The 21,272-nt window shown below is 60.9% G+C and overlaps 1 protein-coding gene across 2 annotated transcripts in view; it reads left to right on the top strand.

The window, feature by feature from the left end:
• Lhpp (phospholysine phosphohistidine inorganic pyrophosphate phosphatase) overlaps window positions 1–14,594 on the top strand; it is a 100,860-nt gene extending 86,266 nt beyond the window's left edge. For both annotated transcript variants that reach the window (XM_047553408.1, XM_047553410.1), the window contains one exon: window positions 13,872–14,594. In XM_047553408.1, coding sequence (XP_047409364.1) covers window positions 13,872–13,968 — 97 coding nt within the window. In that variant the 3' untranslated portion in view covers window positions 13,969–14,594. The remainder of the gene's footprint in view (window positions 1–13,871) is intronic.
• Window positions 14,595–21,272: the final 6,678 nt, after the last annotated feature.

Below are 21,272 nucleotides of genomic sequence, written 5' to 3' on the forward strand. Positions count from 1 at the left end.
GGGGAAGAGCCAGGGGACAGTGTGTAGGTACCTGTGTGGTCTGCACATACCGGGGGGTGTGCCCCAAACTCAGGGAACGCCTGGGCCTGAGCTACTGCCACCTGCCAGGTTCCCCTCCCCTCCACCCTCCCCAGAGCCACTGAGCCCAACTGCCTGCACCCCGCAGGCAGGCACTGCGGCTTCCAGCCTCCCTGGCCCCAGGGCAGGGTGTTTGGGCTGGGTTATGGCTTCCCAGTACCAGCCGGCAAGCAGGAGGGTCCAAGCTGGATCTGAGGAGCAGCCCGGCTTTCTGGCCAGGGAGGAAAACAAGATTCCGTCTAGGAACCGCCCAGGGCGCGGTGGCCTGCCAGGAGCCAGGGCAACTTGGATGGGGTCCCTGCAGGCACAATCGGCCCAGTGTGGGGCACGCGGCCCGGCAGGCTGGCGTCCCCCAGGGCCGGGATGAATGGCCCCTCAGCAGCTGCTTTGATGATTTATGAGGCGACTGGCGGGCCTGTGATTGACGAGGTGGTTGGTCAGCTTCTCGGGGAGCCCGCTGGCCTCCGCCGGTTCCCTCCAGGGCTGCCTCCGTGTCCCAGCCGTGGAGAGGCACCGAGGAGGCCCACCTCCCTGGCCCTGGCCTTGTCTAGCGCAGCAGGAGCGAGTCCCGGGTCGGGGCCACGGGCCTTTTCTCTCAGGCTGTGCTGCCCCGTGAGTGGCGGGCTGGCCTGTCCGCAGTGCCAGCCCTCGTCCCTCTCAGGAGCGGCCTCTGCCCTCGCTGGCCGGGGTCTCCTCCCCGGAGCCCGAGGCGCTGCACCCCAGGCCCTGTCGGGTTGGGGGGCTTGTTCTCCCGTCCCCCTGGAGGCTCCTTCCCACGTTGGGGTCACACCGGGGCCGTGCCCCCTCGTGTGCACCGTGACCTGAGCGCACGCCTTCACGCTGCCCTCTCCAGGCCGTGGAGGGTGACGTCTCCAGGTGGCCACCGGGAGGTGCCGCAGTGGGTGCCTTGGGCAGATCAGGAACCCGTCCAAGGGTGGCGGCTGGGGGACCCTTGTGACGCCTTCCAGCAGCCAGTGGCTGAGCCAGTGTCCAGGTGGCGTGTGACACGGGTGTGTCGTGGGCCCAAGGCTATCTCGACCCACCGGGGCTGGTCCGCCCTCTGCCGGTAACTGATATGGCCTGCAGAGCAGGTGGCGTTTGCCATGCCCAGTCAGCTCTTTGGTTCCAGGGCCAGGGCTGGCCTGGACGGCCCCTCCCAGGGCTGTTAGGCCTGGACTTTTCAACCTCATTAAAGGCCTAGGAGCCGTGTCAAGGCAGAACTAGGAACACTGCTGTTACCACTGTGTACCTTCCTAAGACAGCGTTAACCGCCATCCCCAAGGAACTTAAAACAGAAAAAGTTCTACTTGTTACCCCACCACGTCTGGACAGTGGTTTGTTTCCTCGAGCTCTGTAGCCAGGGTTACGTGCATATTTAACTCGTTTCCCTCCGGCGCCCTGACCGTCGTTCACAGCTGCAGTGTTTTATGGAGCAGAGACACCATTTCAGGCTCCCCTCTGTGGTGAGCACCAGACTTGCCCCTCTGACTGAATCGCCTAGAAGACCTTTGCCTTCACTTCAGCGGCCTTTCGCCGAGAACCTTCCGCGCGGCCTGCTCTGCACGAGTCTCTTCAGGGTTGGATCTTAGGGAACACTTCAGTGCTGGGACTCTGGCGGTCGGCTCGCACCCTGGGGAGAGGAGGGCAGTGCGGCCTTACTCACAGCCCCGCCACATCTCGCCCCAGCTCCGGGCTGCGCCTGTCCCCTGATGTGCTGTGGAGAGGCTGCCAGGCTGGGTTGGACCCAGGCCACGGGACCAGATCACGTGCAGCGGTGCCACTGCCAAGCTCGCCGTGCGTGGCCCGGGGGCCTTGGTGAGGACCCTGGAATGGTCGCCGCTCTTTGCATATGATGAGGTGGGTGGGGGCCGGCCCACAGCTCTGGGGGAAGCCGACATCACACAAGGGCCACGAGTGAGCGCCATGCGGTTTCTTTCCCCCATTAGCTCTGGAGACTCCTGATTACAGCCAGCCAGTGACAGGAGGTTAACTTGGGACCCTCACAGCAGAGCGCGTCAGCACTCAGAGGTGGCGTTAAAATGTTTCATTTACCGTCGCATTTAATGGGCTGGGCCTGCCTCCCCGGCTGCCACGTGAGGGCCTCCTGTCCCCTCTGCCACCAGGGGCCTGGAGTGACTTCTCTGCACGAGGCTGGGTAGGGGTGAGGCCCTGGAGACGATTACCCTCGCCCCTTCCTCCGCACTGACCAGTCCCTCTGGGTGGAACGAGGGCCCCAAGAGGGAGAAGCGACCAGGCCACCCCATCCCAGAGGCAGCTCAGAGACGGGGAATGTGCCGTCTTGGAACTGAGCAATAAAATCCCGTGCAACCTCATCAGTCACGGGCTCTGAGACCCCACTTGGCTCCTGGGGCCTTTGCCAGCTTGCCTGTGTTCGCCACCAGACCACTACCCCCAGCCCAGCCTGCATCTGCCTCTGCCCCGGTGGCCCCTAAGAGGCTGTGCACACCAGAGATGGGGGAGACGGAGGTCAGCGGTGCACCCCGGGCTTTGTGAGTGTGGACTCCCGAGTCCACAAAGAGAAGGGCCTTCTCTGAAGCAGGAGCAAGAGGCAGCTGACATGGAAACGGCTCGGCCGAACTACCAGGGAGCAGCCCCGGGGAGTGGAGGCCAGGGACGCAGCCCCAGCCATTCTGGGCCAGAACCAGCTGTCCCCTGGGAGCCTCAAGACAGCCCCCCGGGTTGGCAGACAGAGGAGGCAGCAGGGTCTGTTCTTGGAGAACCGTTTCTGAGCTTCTGCAGAACCCCTGCTGGAGCCTCCACCGCCACATCTGGCTAAGCACGTCCTTCACGTATGTGTCTGGGCTGCTCCAAAGGCTGTTCCTCTACACGGTCATCTGCTTCCATATCACCTCTGGGGTTGCCCTCTCTGCCTTGGCTGCCAAGGAACTCAAAGGTATGTTATTTTTTAGCTGAAATTCCCAGGTCTGTACTGGGGTTCTAGGCCACCTCTCCAAGTTCCTCTGGATATGTCCTACTATGTGTTCTTCAAAGCTACCTGGGACACTTCTTAAAATAACAAAAATAGCCATTCATTGAGGCTCACTTGCATATGGCAAAATGTGTGAGTCCGAGTGTGTGTCCCCCCGATGAGTCCCTTCCACCCCGCAGGTGCACCTGAGCTCCACTCAGGCCCCTCCCCGTCCGTCCCTCAGGCTTCCCGTAAGTGGCTCCCACCTGTGTGCTCCCCGGGTCGGGCCTCTCCTCGTTGGTTTCATCGATTTCAATTTTGTCCTCTGTGGCTGGAGTCACGATGCTCTGTCAGCGATGGGTAGTGTTCCGCTGTGCGGCGGGATTCCTGGATACATTGTTCTGCTGGTGACAGGGGTGGTCCATGGTGGACATGGGGAGGTTCCCTGCACAGCTCTTGGGAGATGTCAGCCTCCTTTCTCTTGGTCATGGATGGGACCAGCCGTGGAACCACCAAGTCCTGCAGTGCCCGTGGGTTTTTCTGTGGAAGATGTTGCCAAGCACTTTCCCAGAGAACCTGACCCACTGTCCGGCACCCCCGCCAGCCCCGGGGAAGCTCCAGGTGCCCTAGAGTGAGCAGTGCCTTGCCTGGTCAGCCTCTTCCTCTCTGGGGGGCCGTGCAGTGGCGTCGCAGTGGGCCCTTGAGCCGCACTCCCTGGCGGCTGGGACTGGCAGCCCCTTCGCAGCGCCCGGATTGTGGGGCCCTCCTCTGAGGGGCCTATCTGGCCCTTTCGAGGTAGAGCATGCAGGGGGCTTCACGACCACCAGTCCCTGTGGGTCCCCACAGAGCCTGGAGCTAAGGAAGCCCGTTTCTGAGCGCAAGAGGCGCTTTCCACTGAGCGGGGGCTCTGCGGGGTGGGCCCTGAACAGCAGGCACTCTGGGCAGCTGGGCGCCGTGCAGCGTGGGGACCCCCCCCGGGAGGTCTTCTTCCCGAGCAGACAGACGAGGAAAGGGCCTCCCGGCTCCAGTTGGAGCTCCGGCCCATCCCTTAACTGTCCTCCACTTCGTTGTCTTCTGTGAAGGGGATGTCGGTGCAGGATGGCCTCAGGGAGAGCAAGCCTTGGGCACCACTCACTGCCACCTGCCAACAGGATCCCCGGGCAGCCACCCGGCTCTGCCAGCGTCAGTGGAGATGGCACCAGGTCCTCAGGGGAACTGAGCCACTTCCTGATGCCCCCGGAGTCAGGGAGGCTGCACCGAGCATCAGACGGCCGCACCCGCTCTTGGCGCCCTGCCCCCCAGGCCACCTACAAGAATGCCATGCTAGGGTGTGCCAGCTTGGTCCTGCAGAGACAGTGCCCAGCTCTCACCAGCCCAGCAGTCCAGCCAAGGAGAGGGGCGCAGTGGCTTTTCTGGGGAGGCCTGAAGGGGGCATCCTCCCCTGACCCTGGGTGGGCACGTGCAGACTTCCTGGGGGCTTGGCCGTGTTGCGCACAGTGCAAGGGACCAGCGCTGCTTGATCCAAACACACGCCAGGTGCTTAGCGTGTTTTATCAAAATATTATGAACAGCTGTCGGGGGCTCCCGCTCAGAGCCAGCTGCCCAGCCCCCACAGGCCTGCATCTCCGCCAGAGTGAACCTCTCGGCTGACCTCTACCCACCGCCTGCTGGCCCAGACCCCAGTGGGGTCTGGACCAGGCTGCAAGGGCCTCTGAGCCCAGGCGGGGAGGCAGACTGACCCCAGAGCCAGTCCGTGACCCTGGGCAGTCTCTGTCCTTTTTTGAGCCTCCGTTTGTCAGCTGTTGGGGGTGGGGCATCTGCCCCCTTGGCTGCCCTGAAAACCAGAGGAGCTGAAGGGTGAGCCCCTTGCCAGTCTGGGGCAGGAGGGCTCTCAGGGACCATCGCCATTTCAAACAGTCCCAAACAGAGCGCCCGTGGCTGAAGAAGTGGGCCTGGAGGCAGCTGAGGGATCAGCACCCGGTGGCTGCCCCTTCTCTCTCTCCGCAGTCCCTTGTCCCCTGCCCCCTGGCACAGCCACCCACTGTAGGATCGGGCTCAGCTGTCCCAGGCTTGGTCATCAGCTGCACAGAGGAGCGTGGCACCCGCACCCTGAAGCCAGCCTGGGTGTGCAGCTCAGGGCTCTACCGAGATCTCCTTGGGACCAGTCCCCTGCAGATATTTGGGCCACAGGACCTGCCCACTGCCTCCAAGTGTGGTGTCTGCTCTGAGCCCAGGGGTTCCCCGCGCGCCAAGGGCTCCCTCCCGCATGCCAGAGCCCCCGTCTAGCCATTCCCATCCAGACCAGCGGTGTCTGTCCACCCACCCTGGGTCCAGTTCCCGCCTCTGTCTGTTCTCTGTGCCAGGTCAACCCCACCCCAGCCAGCCAAGCACCTCTCAGGACTCCCCTCAGTCTGTGGAGGGGCTCTTCTGTCCCTTTAATAGAGAGGAAAAGGGAAGCTCTGAATGGGCAGTTGCTCAAGGTCACGGAGGTCAAGGCCAGCTCTCTGAGGAGGGTGAGAAATTCAGAGCATCTGCGCCCCTGTCACTGGAGCCTGAGCTCTAGGCAAATTCAAGAGGGTGGGCACCAAAGCCAGGCAGCTGTATGGGGATGGGCACTGTGATGGGATCACCCAGTGCTATGGGGCAGAGAGTGGGCACCTCAGTAAGGATCAGGGGCTGGGCAGGAAGGCCTTCCTGGAGGAGGTGACTTGTTCCTTGGGCATCGAGTCTCACACAGCGAAAGCTTCAGGCAGGTAGCAGTTCAGTCCCTTCCGGTGTGCTCTGAAGGGACTCTGCCAGCCAGGCCCATTGACTTGGAGGCTGAGGCAGGAGGATCAAAACTTCCAAACCAGCCTCAGCAACTTAGTGAGACCCTGTCTCAAAATGAAAAATAAGGACTGGGGACGTGGCTCAGTGGTTTAGTGCCCTTTGAGTTCAGTCCATGGTGACAACGACAACAAAAAAGACCCTGTTCTCAGACCCACAGCTCTAGCGAAGGCGGCAGCGAGGACCTCACAGGAAGTAGCTGGCCCTGCTGGGTCGTTCTGGTTGGCAAGGTACCACCTGGCTGAACCAAGTTGTAAATAGGCCCTATTTCCTCCCTGTGGACCAGTGGCCCCAAGCAGCGGGTGCCGAGTGTCCTCTGCAAAATCCCTCCCTCTCCAGGGGGCAGTGCTGGGGAGTGATTGTGGCCAAATTATATTGTGCGCGTGTACAAATATGTCACACAGATCCCACCATTGTGTACAACTGTAATACGCCAATAAAAAACATGGGGAACTCCCTCTCTGGGCTGCCGCTGGGAACTCAGGTGCCACGCAGCAGCCTGCAGCCCCTGCCTGGCCCTTGCTCAGGCCTGGTCCGGGGTCCTGGTGCCCCTCAGGCTGTAGATGAGGAATTGAAGTGTGTCCAAGCGGCATGTGGCCACGGGGAGGCCCAGGCAGCCCTTGGGGACACCCTGCAGATGCAGGGTGAGCCAGACCTTTTCTGTTTCCTCATCAGCTTCCCGAGAAGGGCCCTTCTCACTGTTCTCACTGGCCAATGTGTCCCAGCACCCTGCTTTGTCCTGGGGTGTCTGGGACATGAGAGGCCCTGCCCACGGCCACCCAGCCCGCATGCTCTGTGTGCTGAGGAATCCCTGCAGCGAGCCTGATGAACAGTGCAGATTCCAGCTCTGCTCTCAGTCGTGCGACTTTGGGCATGTCCCTTTCCCACAGGGATCCGTCTCCCCGTCTCTAGAACAGGTGTGTCATCGTACCACTGCCTGGGGTGCTCTGCAGAGCCCGTGGGATGCCCCCCAAAGCTTCTGCAGTGCAGATGGAGCCAACGTGGTTAGAAATGGCCTGTGTGTGGCCTGCCTGCCTTGCTGGCCAGCAAGCTTCTCCAACATCCCAGGGCCTGCCTGCTGCACTGAGCAGGCCTGGACTGGGCAGCAGACAGGCCTGATGTCCATGGGTCTGACCCCTATGGAGGTGTGAGACCTTGGGCACATGCTTCCTGTGCCTCAGTGTACCCACCAAAGCTCAGCGCCCCTGGGCCTGGCCCAGTAAGCACCACCTCCTGCTGGGAGAGACCCCTGATTCTTCCTGGCTGGAGGACAGGTCAGCTGGGACAGGGACCTGGGGCCTGGGACATAAAGGAAAGGGTAGTTCAGTTAACCCAGCCCTGCCACCACCCCAGCTCAAACCACCAGGGGACCTTTGGAAGCACCAGCAGTGGGCAGGAAACCCAGATAACGTGCCCACCCAGCTCTGGTTGCGCACCCAGCCCCACATGTAGCGCACATGCAGGGAGGGTGTGGCTTAGCTCTGCTGACATGCTTAACAGGACTTTTGGATAGTTGGGAGGGCAGGGGAGCCAGCCAGGTGGAGCCCAGGGAGGTGAGCCACAACCAGCAAGGGCCAGTGTTGGGGGAACCTGGGTCCCTCACCACTGCCCAGGCCCTCTTTCACCCGCAGTGCTTCCTGGGAGCCACGCCCTGGCCAGGCACCTTGACGCCCTCACCTCTCTTCAGGCCCCTCCCCACTGACGACTGGCCTACCCAGGTGGGAGGCGGGTGTAGGTCCCTAGCAAGCACAGCTTCCCTTCGCACCCAGACTCCTCGCGGGGTGCACTGAAGGACGGCCTGGACTTGACCCTAGCCACTGCTCCTGTGCTGCCAAATTCTCGGGGAGACCTCTGCAGCCTGGTCACCTGCCTTCCCTGGAGGTGACCCAAGGCTGGTTCCTGCTAACAGAAGCTGTCCCCATTCCCCTTCCTGGCCAGGGAGCGCTGGGCCTCAGAAGGGCCCCCGATGAGGACTCTTTCAGGCCTGGGGGTAGATATTTCTTTTCTCCCAAGTGATTTCGAAGCAGCCATGAAGTTCCTATGCGAGAGCTGGTGGGACGAGGAGGCAGGGCCTCCGGGCTGACCAGCTGCACTCCCTCCAGCTTGGGCTGGTGGCGTGGCCCTGGCCCGAGAGGCAGCTGTTCTTCAGGTTCCTCCAAGTTCATGAGAAGTTCAGAGCCTGACCTAAGGCCCCCCCTGCTGTCATGGCAGGGCTGGGGAGACAAGCCTAAGTGAGGACAGGCAGCAGAGGCTGGAACCCATGACCACAGGCCTGGCCTTGGCATCCAGGCAGGGCCTCATGCTGGGCTCCTGTTTCCATGGAACCTCCTGTGGGCAGGGATGGGGCAGAGGCCCTCTGTGTGCCTCTCAGCCACTGGGCTTTGAATGCAATAGGCCCGGGGAGGCCCGGCTGGACACAGACACGGGCCCTGTGGAACAGCCCCACCTAGCACCTGGCAGCAGCAGGACAGCTGTCCTCCCAGAGGCTCGGGCATCAGCCATGTCTGGGCGGGCTGTTCCCTGGCCTGCCTCCAGAGCCCAGGACCTGCACTGCCCAGGCACCAGAGGGACAGGGTCAGCCATCGGAGGTCTGTGGTCAACTCTGCCCACACTGCCACCCCACTAAGGGTCTCAGGCCTTTGAGCCCCTGCCCACAGCCCAGTGCAGGCAGGGGCGCCGGCTGTGCTTGTGCCATCTGGGCCCCGGCCTGCCACCCTGGGCCTCAGCACGCTGCTCTCTTGACGGTGTGCATTCTGGACCAGCAGGAAGCCCGTGAGCACGTGCCTACTGGCAGGGCACCCCATAATTTCCCTTTGGGACAGATTGGCTCTGTGGGCAGAAGGCAGGTCGCCCAGCCACATCCTGCCTGCGGTTGCAGAAGCCAAGCTCTGACACCTAGGCCCCAAGAGTCGTGGACTCTGGGCATCAGAGGCAGAGATGCCCTTTGCCCAGCCTCGTCACCAGCCCCGTGAATTGACACCTCTGTCCCTTTCCCCCAGCTCCGTCATCATGGCCTAGATTTGGCTTCGCCTCTCAATGCCAGTCCCCAGTTCACTGAACTCACTGTCACTGGGCAGCCCCAGGCCCTGGCCTCAGCCACTGGGGGGTGCCAGCCCTGCCACTGTTCTAGGACAAGGACACATGTCCCTCCTGGTAGGCAGCTGCTTGGTCTCCAGTCATGGAAACCTTGGTCCTGTCCTGCCCTCAGGGACAGATGTGGGGGAGCCAGGGCAGCGCTGCCACCCCAGAGCACCTCCTGGAAGGGACAGGGCCAGGAAGGGCATGTGCCCCAGTGGGGAGGCTGGGGGCGGCTCCTGTGGCTCCTTCCCGGGTGCCTCAGCCATTTTCCTGTGCCAGCAGAGCCCCAGCTGTGGAGCCCGGGACACACAGAACCGCCTGCAGGGAATGAGGGGGAGGAAGGGCAGTGCCAGGCGGTGCTCCGCCGGCTGAGGGCCTTTGTGCATCGTTCGGTGGATGCTTCCTGGGTGCTTTCTCTGGTCCAGGCCTGCCTGGGGGACCACAGAGGGCAAGAAACAGGCCTCATCCTCCAGGAAGCCCAGCCAGTACAGCCCTGGCAGGTGAAGAAGCAGGGTGGCACCCAGCTGCGACGTTGTCAGGGGCAGGATAAGTTCTGTGCAGTGACTCGCCCTGTGGGATGGAGCCGAGTTAGAGATGGGGACAAGTGGGCGGGGTCTTGAAGGGTGAGTAGGAGTGTGCAGGGGGTGCGGGTTTCGGGAGCATTCCAGGGCAGAGCGTGAACAGTGGCACTGGGTGGGAGAGCAGGGAACATCTGCAGCTGGCGGCTGGCACCTGCAGGGGCCCGGTCAGAATAGAGCTGTCTGCTCCGTTGAGGAACAGGCTGACATGGACAGTAGGAGCCGTGCCCTATGCACAGGGCACACGCAGGGGCAGGTGCGTGTGTTGGGGGCTTCTCTGGCTGTAAAGAGAGCGGGACCAGGGAGAGAGGAGCAAGCAGAAGGGAGCAGGCGTGAACAGAAGATGGCCCACTTCTGCGAGGGCCTGGTGGGTGGCAGGGCAGGGTGGCAGTTTCGTGGGGTCTGGGCAGTCTCTGGTCCTGCCGCCCATACCTCCCACGGCTCTGCACCTCTACTTCTAAATGGGCAGCGGGACCCACCCGGACGCCGTGGGGGTGGGAGGTGCTTGCCCACATGCTGCCTGGCACCCACAGGAGAACCAGGAGAGGAGGAAAGCTGCCGCTGGCCCTCCAGGCGCCCGGTCAGTCCGCTGGCCTCCACCTGCAAGCCAAGCCCTGGGGCTGCCCATGCCCCGCTCAGTGAGGAGGGCTCCCCTGGGTCTGTGTCTCTGCCTCCTCAGGAGGCAGCAGGGCTCTGGACTCCGAGCCTGTTCTCTGGAAGCTTCCCAGACCCCTGTAGTCACCCATCAGTGCCCGCAGACCCTGGCCCTTCTTCCTTCCCAGCATGGGTCATGCCCGTGAGCTGGGCTCTGACCCCGGGAGGCAGAGGGGCACTGGCGCCAGGGCCCACCAGGTACAGGCCCTCACCAGACTCACTTCAGTCATGCCTCACTCCTTTCTCTGAGAGCCAAGTCACAAGCCCAGCCTACAGACGAGGAGGCGAGGCTCAGGCAGGCCGAGATACCTGCCCCAGGCCACATGGTCTGTGGGGCCAGACGGGGAGTCCACCCTGCATGGGGGCCTGGGTTAGGTCTCGGGCAGGTCAGAGCCAAGACCCCACGGGAGCGCCCAGCCCAGCCTCAGCTGACCCCGCAGGGTCTAGAGGAAGGGGTGTCCTGGGTCACAGAGGGTGAGGGCCTGACACACAGAGGCGGCCTGGCCCTTCAGCCTCGTTGGTGACTGTGGTCTCTCCTTGCGCGTCATGGGTTTCTCCCCGAGCCCCGACATTCTGTGCTGTGTCCTCTCTGTCCTCAGACTGCTTCTCCCCCCACCCTCCCTCACGTTGCTGTCCCTCTGCCCCATCTCTGCTCCCTTGCCCCTCCTCCCCACCCCGCGTCCTGGGTCCAGTGTCCTGGTCTGTGCTAGCAAGGCTGCTGGGGTCAGGCTGCGCTCCTGGTCCTTCCTGCAGTCCGGGCGGTGCCAGGACCCTGCAGGTCGCCATGGGTTCTTGAGCTTCAGTAATACAGAGTTAAGCCCAATGAGCCCTGTTCGCCATCTGGCCAGGCCCCGTGTGCGGACCGGTGCTGGTGGGAGCTCCCGGCAGCGTCTCCTTCCGTGAGGGCTCCTCTGCGCTCTTGGGGTGGGCTTCATCTGCCTGGATGGCCAGCCTGGCCCTGGGCCCTGGGTGAGGGGTCTGAGGAGGGGGCCCCAGACAGGCCGGCTGAGCCTGCGGTGACTGCCGTAGCACACTGAACACCCACCAGCCTGTCCTTCCAGCGTGAGGGTGGCCCATCTCCTGTGGGGAACCGTGTGTCACCTTAGAGTCAGGGACACCAAGCTGGAGGTCTGCGGGCTTGCCCCCGTCACATGGCTGTGGGGATAGGGCTGTCTTTCCTTCATGGCACGCTGGAGAAGAGCCTGCTCCCAGGACGCACTGTCCCTAGAGAGAGACCCAGGCCGTCTCTGTGGGGCTGAGTACCATGTTAGCTTTGCAGGCTACACTAGGTCCCCGAGGCATTTCTTCACAGCCTCTTAAGAATATAAAAAGCGCTGCAGGCAGGATGAGTCCCCAGCCCCTGGGCTGCACAGTCGCGGAGCCCCTGGCTGGCATTCCTGGAGGCTGGCACTCACGGTTGCTGAGTGGCCTTGGGTGGGAGGAGGCCACTGGCGCATGGACCCGCCAGCCTCTCCATCCTCCTGCCGAGGGACGCGCAACGCCATGTTCCTTTTCTGCTCCTACCACTAGCGCTGCTTGGGACAGTCCCATTTTCTTGTGCACATCCCTAGGAGAATTGAGGGTCACAGGAGGCGTTGACAGTTCTCCAGAGTGGCTACCATACAAGCCCTTTGGTGACAAGCACATACTGCAGCACCGACGCAGAGTCATGGGAATCTGAAGTTCTCATGGTCACTGGTTTGAGTCTGCTGGCTCCAACAGAATCCTATCCTTAAACCAAGTGCCAACGTGCGGGGCACTCTCGTTTGACTGGCAGGTGGAGTGGTGGTCCTGAGGGCCCCTGCAAATGGGTCCCCTTTTCTTGTCCCTCGGGCTCATGGTTTGGGGCCTCACCCCAGCGGGCACCTGTCTGTGCTCTGTAGAGTGGCCACACACATGGAGGTCAGTGACGCCCGCTGGCCCCGTGCTTTGGGTGCTGTAGACTCCGGGGTCCTTTCTGGAGAGACCAGGAATGCCCAGCAGCCTGGAAGCTTTTAGAAGCTCTGGCACCCAAAACACTATTCTGAGAGTAGAACTGGGTCAGATCCTGGCTCTGTTCACCCCAGCTGTGGCCTTGAACCTCTCTGAGCCATTTTCTCACCTGCTTCTTCCCTAGAGGATGTACAGAAAAAATGGACGTGATACCCTGTGGACGGTGATCTCGGGACCACGCCCCAGGAGGAGGGTGACCACAGCCCCACAAGGGATGTCCACATTCCAGGATCTGCCCCTGCAGTCCCCACCCCAAGCCCAGGGCCCTTAGCAGTCCCTGAGGAGGCCTCTCCCTACCAGAAGGTGGCCTCTTGAAAAGAAAAGTGCCCTCACTCGTGACGGTCACATAGGGTAAAGCCCTTTGCAGAAACCAAACCCTCTGAAAGGCACAGCCCGGCTTTTAGATGTTGTCAGACGAAATCGACCGCTTCCTTCCAGGCCACGACCACTGACTGCCAGGGTGTGGCGCCAGGATTTCCTCAGCACTCAGTCAGGCCTTGGGGTGACCCCAGCAGAGGGGCTGGCTCCCCTCCTGCCAAGCTCCACAGACCTCTGGGTGCGAGGCCAGGGATGAGCCCAGAAGCACTGTGGAGGTGACCAGGATGTGACTGGCCCACAGCCCCACCCTGCTACCCGTGACCCCCAGGATGAGGTCCCGCCTCCTCACATGACTGGTCAAGATGGCCCACCCAGAAGTGCTGTGACTGGGGCGCCTCCTCTCGGCCCACGTGGCCCTGCAACACCTCCTGACTTGGGACACAGCCCACGGCCGTCACCCACAAAGCCCCAGGCAGCCCCTGGCCTCTCTACCTCCTCAGCACCCCAGCAGGCCTCACATCCAGTGAACAGGTAGCTCCTGGAGGCTCCAGTCCCTAGAACCCGCCAGTGACTACCAGGAGCCTGGCACCCCCTTTGTTGGGCAGGAGTGACCTTGAAAGCCACTGCCCAAATGGCACATGGCTTCCACGGATACCTTGGGCCCCCAGCACTGGGACAGGCAGAGGCCCGCCCTCCACCACCGAGCTGTCCCATGTATTGAGTCAGAGTGCACAGGTACCACGCTCTCTCCAGTGGCCGGGAGCGCAGGGAAAGTCCCCAGAGAGCCCAGGGCAGGTGCTCTCAGGGCCCTGCTCTCACCTGTGATGCTTCTGCTGGGCGCCTGGCCGGGGCCAAACAGGCTCTCGTGGGAATTGGTTTGGAGGAGGGGTCCTGGTGGAGGAACAGCCAGGAGGGAGGCTGCGTATCAAGGGGGTAGGGGAGGAGAGAAGGCAGAGGCTGGAGGTCTCCCGGGGTAAGGCCAGGCCTGTGTCCACCAGGTGTGACTTCAGAGGGGTAACTGCTGCTGGGATGAGGGGCTTGTTCCCAGCATGCTATGAGAGGCGGTGGTAAGTATCAGAGGTGAGCCTAGTGGGAGGTCACTGGTGCTGCTCAGGAAGGATTCCTATGGCTCCCGTGGTGAAACACCTGAGTTTGTTTTCAAAAGCAACTTGTTAGGAAGCCGAAGCCTGAGCCTGAGCCCTGAGTCTCTCTTGCCCCAGTGTTCCTGCCACGATGCCATCGGCTTCAGTCCCTCAATAGAGGCCTAGGCAGGACCTGGTCTTCAGCTTTCAAACTCCAAAACTGAACTACATAAACCCCTTTTCTTTATAAAGTTGCCTAGCCTCAGGTATTTTGGTATGGAATGAAGAAGGGGCTAATATTCTATCAGACTAACCTGTCTATGGCTCTATTTTCAGGCCCAGTGACGAGCACCATCCTGAAGTGAAGGCTGATGGGTACGTGGACAACCTTGCAGAGGCTGTGGACCTGCTGCTGCAGCATGCGGACAAGTGACAGCCTTCAGGGAGGGCCAGGCCTCTTCCATTACCGTCCCTCCTCTCCCAGTTACCTCAGTGCCCAGAACACTCAAGTTCCTGGCAGCCCCACCCTCTGCCCTCTGTGGGCAGGGGAGGGCCCTTCCGGGCTATCTTGCCCTGCACCAGAGCTAGCCAGCCCCTTCCTCAGCCTCCCTCAGCCATGCTTCCCTGGGCTCCTGGGCAAAGGTTTGCTGCAAGCCCCCTCTGGGACTGTCCTGGATTCATTCCCACCTGGTGCTTGAGTGCAGGAGCACCACCTAACTGGACGTAGAGGAGGCTGCCCCTTCTCCAGGCTCTCCGCAGCTAAGTGAGGAGCCTGGAGCGAGGCCAGGGGCTCCTGTGCGTGTCAAGCCGCTCAGAGCAAAGTCAGCCTGCCTCGGCTCCCCGCCCGGGTCAGCGCAATCAGACAGTCCAGCCAAGCTTATCCCTTCCCTTCAAGTCACCACTGCAGACGGGCTGGGGTAGCTCCCAGGGGCACTTTGAAGAGTACCATCCTACAGAGGTCAAGGCTGCAGGCAGAGAGGTTCCTTTGGAGCCAGAACTGGATAGAATGAAGGTGTCATGTGCAGGAGGAACTAACAGCACTCAATAAACTTGGCCTTAAATAGCAGCGTTTGACTCAGGCTTTGACTACCAGAAAGGGTCCTGTGGGGTGAGGGTGGGGCCCCGGGTGGAGTCTCATGCACTGTCCCTGGTCCTGCCCTGAGCTGGAGCCACTGAACATCAGAGGGGCAAAGGCTGCTATGAAACCCTTCACCTTTCTTACTCCCTTAACAGATGAGGAAACTGAAGCCCAGAGGGGACAGTGAGCTGTCCTCAGCCACACCTGGGAGATGGTAGGCCAGGGAAAACACAGCACTGCCTTCCACATTAGTTCCTTCTACATCACTGCAATTCAGAATATCCAAGGCAGGCTCACTGTGTAAGAAGAGAGCTTATCTAGCTCAATTTTGGGGGCTCAAGGACATAGTGTTGCATCAGCTAGGTGCTGGTGAGGAGCATGTTCAGGACCAAGAGGTCACATAGAAGGAAGTTAGAGAGACCAGGTCCCATAATCCTTTCCAAGGGCACGCCTCAAACTGGCCCCCAACTGACCACCCACCCGCTAGGCCCCTTTTAAAGGCCCTAATACCAGTCTGGGGGATGAGGCTGTCAACAAGGAACCTTTGAGGAGAATTCAAAAGCTTATCCCAACCACAGTGCTTTACTGAGCAGCCTGAGGTCTGGTGGTGGAGAGAGCCCCGTCTAGACCAGGGGAGCCGGCTTCCCCACAAAGCCTCCAGGATAGATTCACTTTTAAACCAAGTTTCAGGTTTCAAAATCAATCAGCTGAGTGGGTAACTTGACTGCTGTGTTTCTCCCGCAGTCAATTCACAGAAGCCCGTGATAAATCCTGGGAGATGACTCCAGGTAAGAGAAGGCGGGATCCCGTAGAGGGTTTCCGTTAGAGGAAGGCAGACAGTGGTAACGCACAGCAGCCAGGAGCCTCGGGCCTTGCCTGGCAGGCTGGCCACTGCTCATTCAGGACCAGAAGATGGTGGCCGAGGCTTTTCAAGATGAGAGGACACTGTTCAGGGCAGTCACTGGCATTTGTGGGAGGGCCTTTGGCCTGTTGCTTGGAGCCCCCGCCACTGCGTGTCGGAGTGGAAGGAAGTGCAGCGGCTGGAGGGGAGCGTGGGAGCCCTGCCTGGTGCCTGCAGCACACTGGGCTGCTCAGTGTGTTCTGCGGGTCTCTGGTCCCCGGTTCTCATCCTCAGGGGGCTTGCCTCGCCTGCTGTCCTGGGTAGGAGTTTGCAGCCTGGGCAGCACCCTCTGAGGAAGGAGGCTGATCTGTCTTCCCGACAGTGGAGGCTCTTTCGAGTTGCTGCCCAGGAGTGGGGTGCAGACTCTGCTTTGTCTGGGCAGAGAACGCACCACCCTCTCAGTAGGCTCAGAGAAGCGATGGCATTACTGGCATCTTACGGACAAGGCAACCGAGGTACAGAAGACAGTGACATGTCCCAGGGCCAGCAGTTAGAGGCAGAGGGGAGACGGAAGCACCAACCAAGATCTGGCCCCATGTCCCATGCCACTTCCGGTGATGGCTGAAATGCTGCAGCCACTCTTGCCTGAAATTCTCCTGTGGGAATGGCCTGTGGTGACCCAGTGGCTGAATTTCCAGCAGAGTCCATGCATGGGCGTCTTGTCTCCAGATGAATGACTTTTTTAATACTTTTTTAAGTTGTAGTTGGACACAATACCTTTACTTATTTATTTTTATGTGGTGCTGAGGATCGAACCCAGTGCCTCACACGTGCTAGGCAAGCGCTCTACCACTGAGCCATGGCCCCAGCCCAGATGAACGATTCTGGGGGTGGAGTTCAGAGCTACTGTGGGGAAGCAGTAGCGCCTTTTACCTCATCTTTAAACAGGATTCATTCCTCAACAGGACGGACTGTCCTCTCTGGAGCAGACAGTGCCTTGCCCTGCTGCTCACCCCAAGTGACAGTGCTGCCCAGAAGTGGGGAGTGACTTCCCTCCTGTGGGTCCTTCCAGCTGCTCGGTAGTTACCAGCCGGTGGGGGTGCAGCAAGGGGGCCCGGCACCGGTTACTGCAGACCCTCCTTCTACCTCCCCAACCCAGCAGATGGCTGTTCATAGGGCAGAAGTGGGGGCACAAGAGAGCTGGCATGCTCATGGGTTCACCTCCATGCCAGCGCGACTGGCAACAGCTTCCCCACTCGTTCTGGAAACGAGTATACTGGGCACTCCGCATGACCTCGAGTCCTGACTTTTAGATTACAGAAGCAATACATATCACTGTAAGAAACCTAACAGGAAAGTATAAAAAGGAGCCATACACCAACGGGAGCCTGGCCACCGTCCCAGTGGGGCATTTCCTCCACCTTCCTTCCAAGCACCCTGTACAGTGTGGTGGGGGTTTCGCCCATTCTCTCGAGGTTGAGGCCTGCTCAGAAGGTGGGCCCCCACACCAGAGGTACCTGTGAGCCAGCCTGGCTAGGGGACTGCGGAGGGTGGAGCCGTGCCAGGCGAGTCCTAGAGCCTGTGCAGTGTCCTAGTCAGAGCGAACGGTGAGGGACAGAAGGGTGCCTGGGGGAGGGCTCTGGGGTGGGGGAGGGCAACCGCAGACGGGCCGAGCCGAGCTGGAGCAGAGGTGAGGGTTGTTACAGAAAGTGACCACACCTCTCCACGCTGTCCTCAAGGCTGCTGACACCCTGGATCTCCTCAGCGTGGTTAGCTGGGGCCCCTGGTCGGAGAGGCCAGGCACAGGACTGTGTGCCCACGCAGAGGTCTGAGCCACACAGCTGTTCATGGGAGCAGAAGCCCTCAGCTAGAAGCCCAGTCCGTGCCACTCCTGGGCTACCCTGACGAATGGGGCAGCCTGGCCACACAGGGAGCTGGAGAGTCCAGCCCGGGTGAGACTGGCGGCTCTTCAGAGGCAAGGCCGATGCACAGCAAGTCTACAACTACGGCTCCCCTCTGCCCGCCTAGCTCCTCGGCTCCTGGCTGGACCTGTCCACCTCCAAACATGCACACACTGCCCCGGTGCTGGCCCAACTGGACAGCCTGCAGTCTGCCCCTGTGAAGATCCTGCTGCCCTGCACTGCGAACCCTCCCTGGCCGTGTGACAGATCCCGACTGAGGCACGGGGAAGGGAAGGGTGCAGCCTGCGCCCCTGACAGCACAGAGCTGAGGCTCCCGTGGCAGAGGGGAGGCGGGTCTGCCAGGTCATCACACTGACAAACCACACAGCTGTGCCCAGGCACACGGGTATGCACCAGGAAGCTTTATTTACACAGTAAAAGTAACAAGCAAGTTCCTGAGACTAGAGCGGCTCTAGTGCAAGACAGTCATGGCCTGCGCAGGGAGGACAGGCTGCGGTGGGTGGGGGACAGACGCCTGGCCCCTGCAGGGGCTGGCCCAGCACTCTGCTGACCGCCACGCTTCCTGAAGCTCTGCAGCACCAACACCGCGTGGGTCGGGGCAGAGAAAAGCACAACCCTAGCACAGCCCAGAGGCCACCTGTCACCCAAGCCCCGGACATCGCCTCACGTACTGACGTCACAATTCATTTGCCAACAAGACTATGCTAGGAGGTCAGACTACCCTACCTAGGCTACAAGAGCTCCATTTCTGTCTGTAATGAAAAAAAAAACAAACAAACCAACGTCTCTTAAGAGGCATGGTTTCCTCTGGCTGGCACTGTGGGAAGGCTGTGGCTGCAGCGTGGCTGAGACGTGGTGTCACCCCGCTGCCTGCACAAGGCAGCCGCCCTCCAGGGCTCCCTGGGCCCCGGCACCTGGCTGGGTGGCACCATCCCAGGTGATGACGTCAGAAGTGGTCGCTGATATTCAGCTGACCACCCCATGGCCACAGGGCACATGTGTCTTTACCCTCCTTGGCAGACGTGGGTGCAGGGTCCTGGGGTGTGTGCTAATTGCTGTGGAAGCTTGTAGGTACAGGCAGTGCCCTGAATGCACCTCGGCCACATCAGAGCGTGAGAAATCACCCCCATCAGTATTAGGAGACCCTCCTGGAAACTGGGATTTGTTTTCTTTTTAATGTGGACTTTTCCTTTATTTAAATTTTCTTTCAGCATACAAATTCACAAAACTTTCCTGCTACAAAAATTTTGTTGAAAAGTAAGGCTTTCTGAGAATGAAAATCCGTGTGTATGGTCAGAACAGGCTCCCTGGGGACCTGCACGCGTCTGCCCACGGACTCTGGGCCAGGCTGCGGCCCACCACCCGCGAGTAAGGCAAGAGGGTGTGCGGTCATGTAAACAGTTAGGCTGCGGCCCCGAGCCCAGGCCTGGCGCCCGGCAGACAGCAGCTCCCGTCAGTCCAGTGGCTTCTGCAGTGAGAGGGGGTGTGCCATGTGACAGGAAGCCCCTTCCCCGCAGCCGTGGAACCCTGCCCCGCTCTCACCCTTCAGGTCTTCTGAGCAGGCAGAGGGCCTGGTACAGCCTACCCTCCGGGCCCTGCGCCGCTTTAGCCTATGTGGGGGCAGGAATCACATGCAGGCCCCGTGAAGGCGGGGCTCCTGCTGCCACTGGCGGGGGCTACCATGCAGGTTGGGGTGGTGCCCACCACCCTTGAGGACAACCACATGGGGGCCAGAGGGAGCCTCCCAGGTAAGCCTCCCTCCCAACAGCTCCAAGACCGAGTCCCGGGGCCAGTGGAGTGGGGCGGAGGAAGGGCCTTTGGGCTGCGTAGCTGCAAAGGGAACAGTGGGGCACCTTCTAGGCAGGGCCTGCTCTGCCCAGTCACAGGCAACCAGGATCCAACTGAAGGCCTTCCTTCAAGAAACAAGGACACCTGCCATCTTCTCACCAACTGCAGCTGACGGCTGCTATGGTGGGCTTGGGTCAGGGGCTTTGGTAGGACAGAACAGTCACGAGGGGTGAGGAGAGTGGAAAGGGCCAAACCCTGTCCTGGGATTGGATCATTTCTGCCTGGAAGTGCCCTGGAAGTGGCCTGGGGAGGCTGAGGCTGTGATTCAGCAACTCCACTGCCTGCCCTTCGGCCATCAGGCCTCGGGTAGGGGCAGGCAGGGTCTGAGGGCAGGCCACACCACTACTGCCCTATGACACACACTTGCCACCAGGTGCCTCCTGTCCTGCCCCTAAGGAAAGGCAGTTGGCAGCCACTCCCTGACTTAACCTTGGCTGGCCCTGTGCAGGGGACGGGGGAGGGAACCACAGGAAGGGCTGCGTTCACGGTGGTCACTGTTGGTATGGCCACTCCAGATGCCAGAACCTCCCATCTGGGCTTTCTGGGGACATGAGGCACTGCATGTGCTCACCATGGTCTCTCGACAACTACCCGCCTCCTCTAGGGCTGCTCTGAGAAGACAGGGCCCCAAGGCCCGGCACACAGGGATCGGAGCCTTGTCCCCTGGAGCCACTGCTCTCTGGTTTGGCTTTGCAGTACCTCTGGTGGGAGTGTCAGCAACCCCTACCCCTGCTGGACCTGCCCCACCCAATGCAACCATTATATGGCCAGCCTGAGGCTGCCCACAGGGTCTCTGAGGGCCACTGGGGTGTAGGGGCTTCCTGCAAGCATCTTGTGGCTGATTTTTAAAAGATGCCACCTATACATCAGAATTTGAGCCACTACCCTTTGGATGTAGTAAAAAGTGAAGGTTTACAAAGTTTCCCAAACAGGGTCTTTCTTGAGGAGAAAGGTGAGAACCACAGGACTCAACCTGCAGAGGTGAGGCATTCACTCACTTATAGAGATGAGCAAAAGCAAAGTGACTACGAAAGTGCCGTGATCGCGTCAGTGAACTCGCGAGAATGTGCCAGCTATTTTTGGCCTTATGGGAAAATGAGCCAATTGCTCACAAGCCAGCTCACTTGCTCTTGTCTACGAAGATGCCAAGTTTGCTAAAAGCCAGGTTCCCAGAGTGCAGAGCCTGTGGGGTCTGCAAGGCGGGTGGGAGCTGCCCAAGTGCCCACCTTGGGGCGGTGCTGGAGGGGGAGCCAGGATGCGAGCGAAGCAAGCTGTGCTAGGGCAGGCCTGCCTCAGGGGCAGCACTCGCCTGGGATCCCGCGGGAGGCAGAGGCAGATGTCCTGAGGCAGGCAGTGCGTGTGGATCAAAGCCAGAGTGCCCGTGAACACGGGAGAACATGCTGGAAGTACTGTAGGGGTCCCAGGCCCAAGAGTGGCAGGAGATACCTTCCACCCCTGAAACGCCCACAGGCCTAGATCTGTGCACTTGCTCCTAGCTCCTGACTCCTGAGGGCACTCGCAAGAGGCTGCGTGTGTGTCATGGTATCTCTGCACTCACCTGAACGAGGGAAGGAGCCACGGGAAGCCCCGCACGACGGCCCCTGCAGCAGTGGGGTGTGGGGAGGGGTGGTGGGTGTGTCTTCTGGCCAACAGATTCACCATCTCTACCCCACGTGGATGGCCTCCAACAGGCACCCAGAGTTGTTCCCTGGCCTTGACAGTGGACATGGCTTCCCGGCTTGTGGCCCACACCAGTCCCCTCGCATGGGATTAAGGCCAAGTGGCTCTGGTGTTACTACAGGAAGGGATGTCTCCCGAACCTTCCCAGACCTGGAGCAGGGAGACCTGGGAGAGAAGGCACGGAATAAACTAAGTGAAAGATGCTATGGGCCAACTCCCAGAGTGAACCTGAGTGAGGCCAAGAAGGGCCAGGACACGGCCCAACAGACCCTGGCCCCTGCCCAAGCCTGGGCCCCCAGCATCCCCACCCAAGGGATGCAGCACGGGCCCAGCCCTGTCCGACACCCCACAAGAAACAAGGCAGAAAA

This window comes from Sciurus carolinensis, chromosome 5 (genome assembly GCF_902686445.1).
Source record: "Sciurus carolinensis chromosome 5, mSciCar1.2, whole genome shotgun sequence".
Classification (NCBI taxonomy): domain Eukaryota; kingdom Metazoa; phylum Chordata; class Mammalia; order Rodentia; family Sciuridae; genus Sciurus; species Sciurus carolinensis.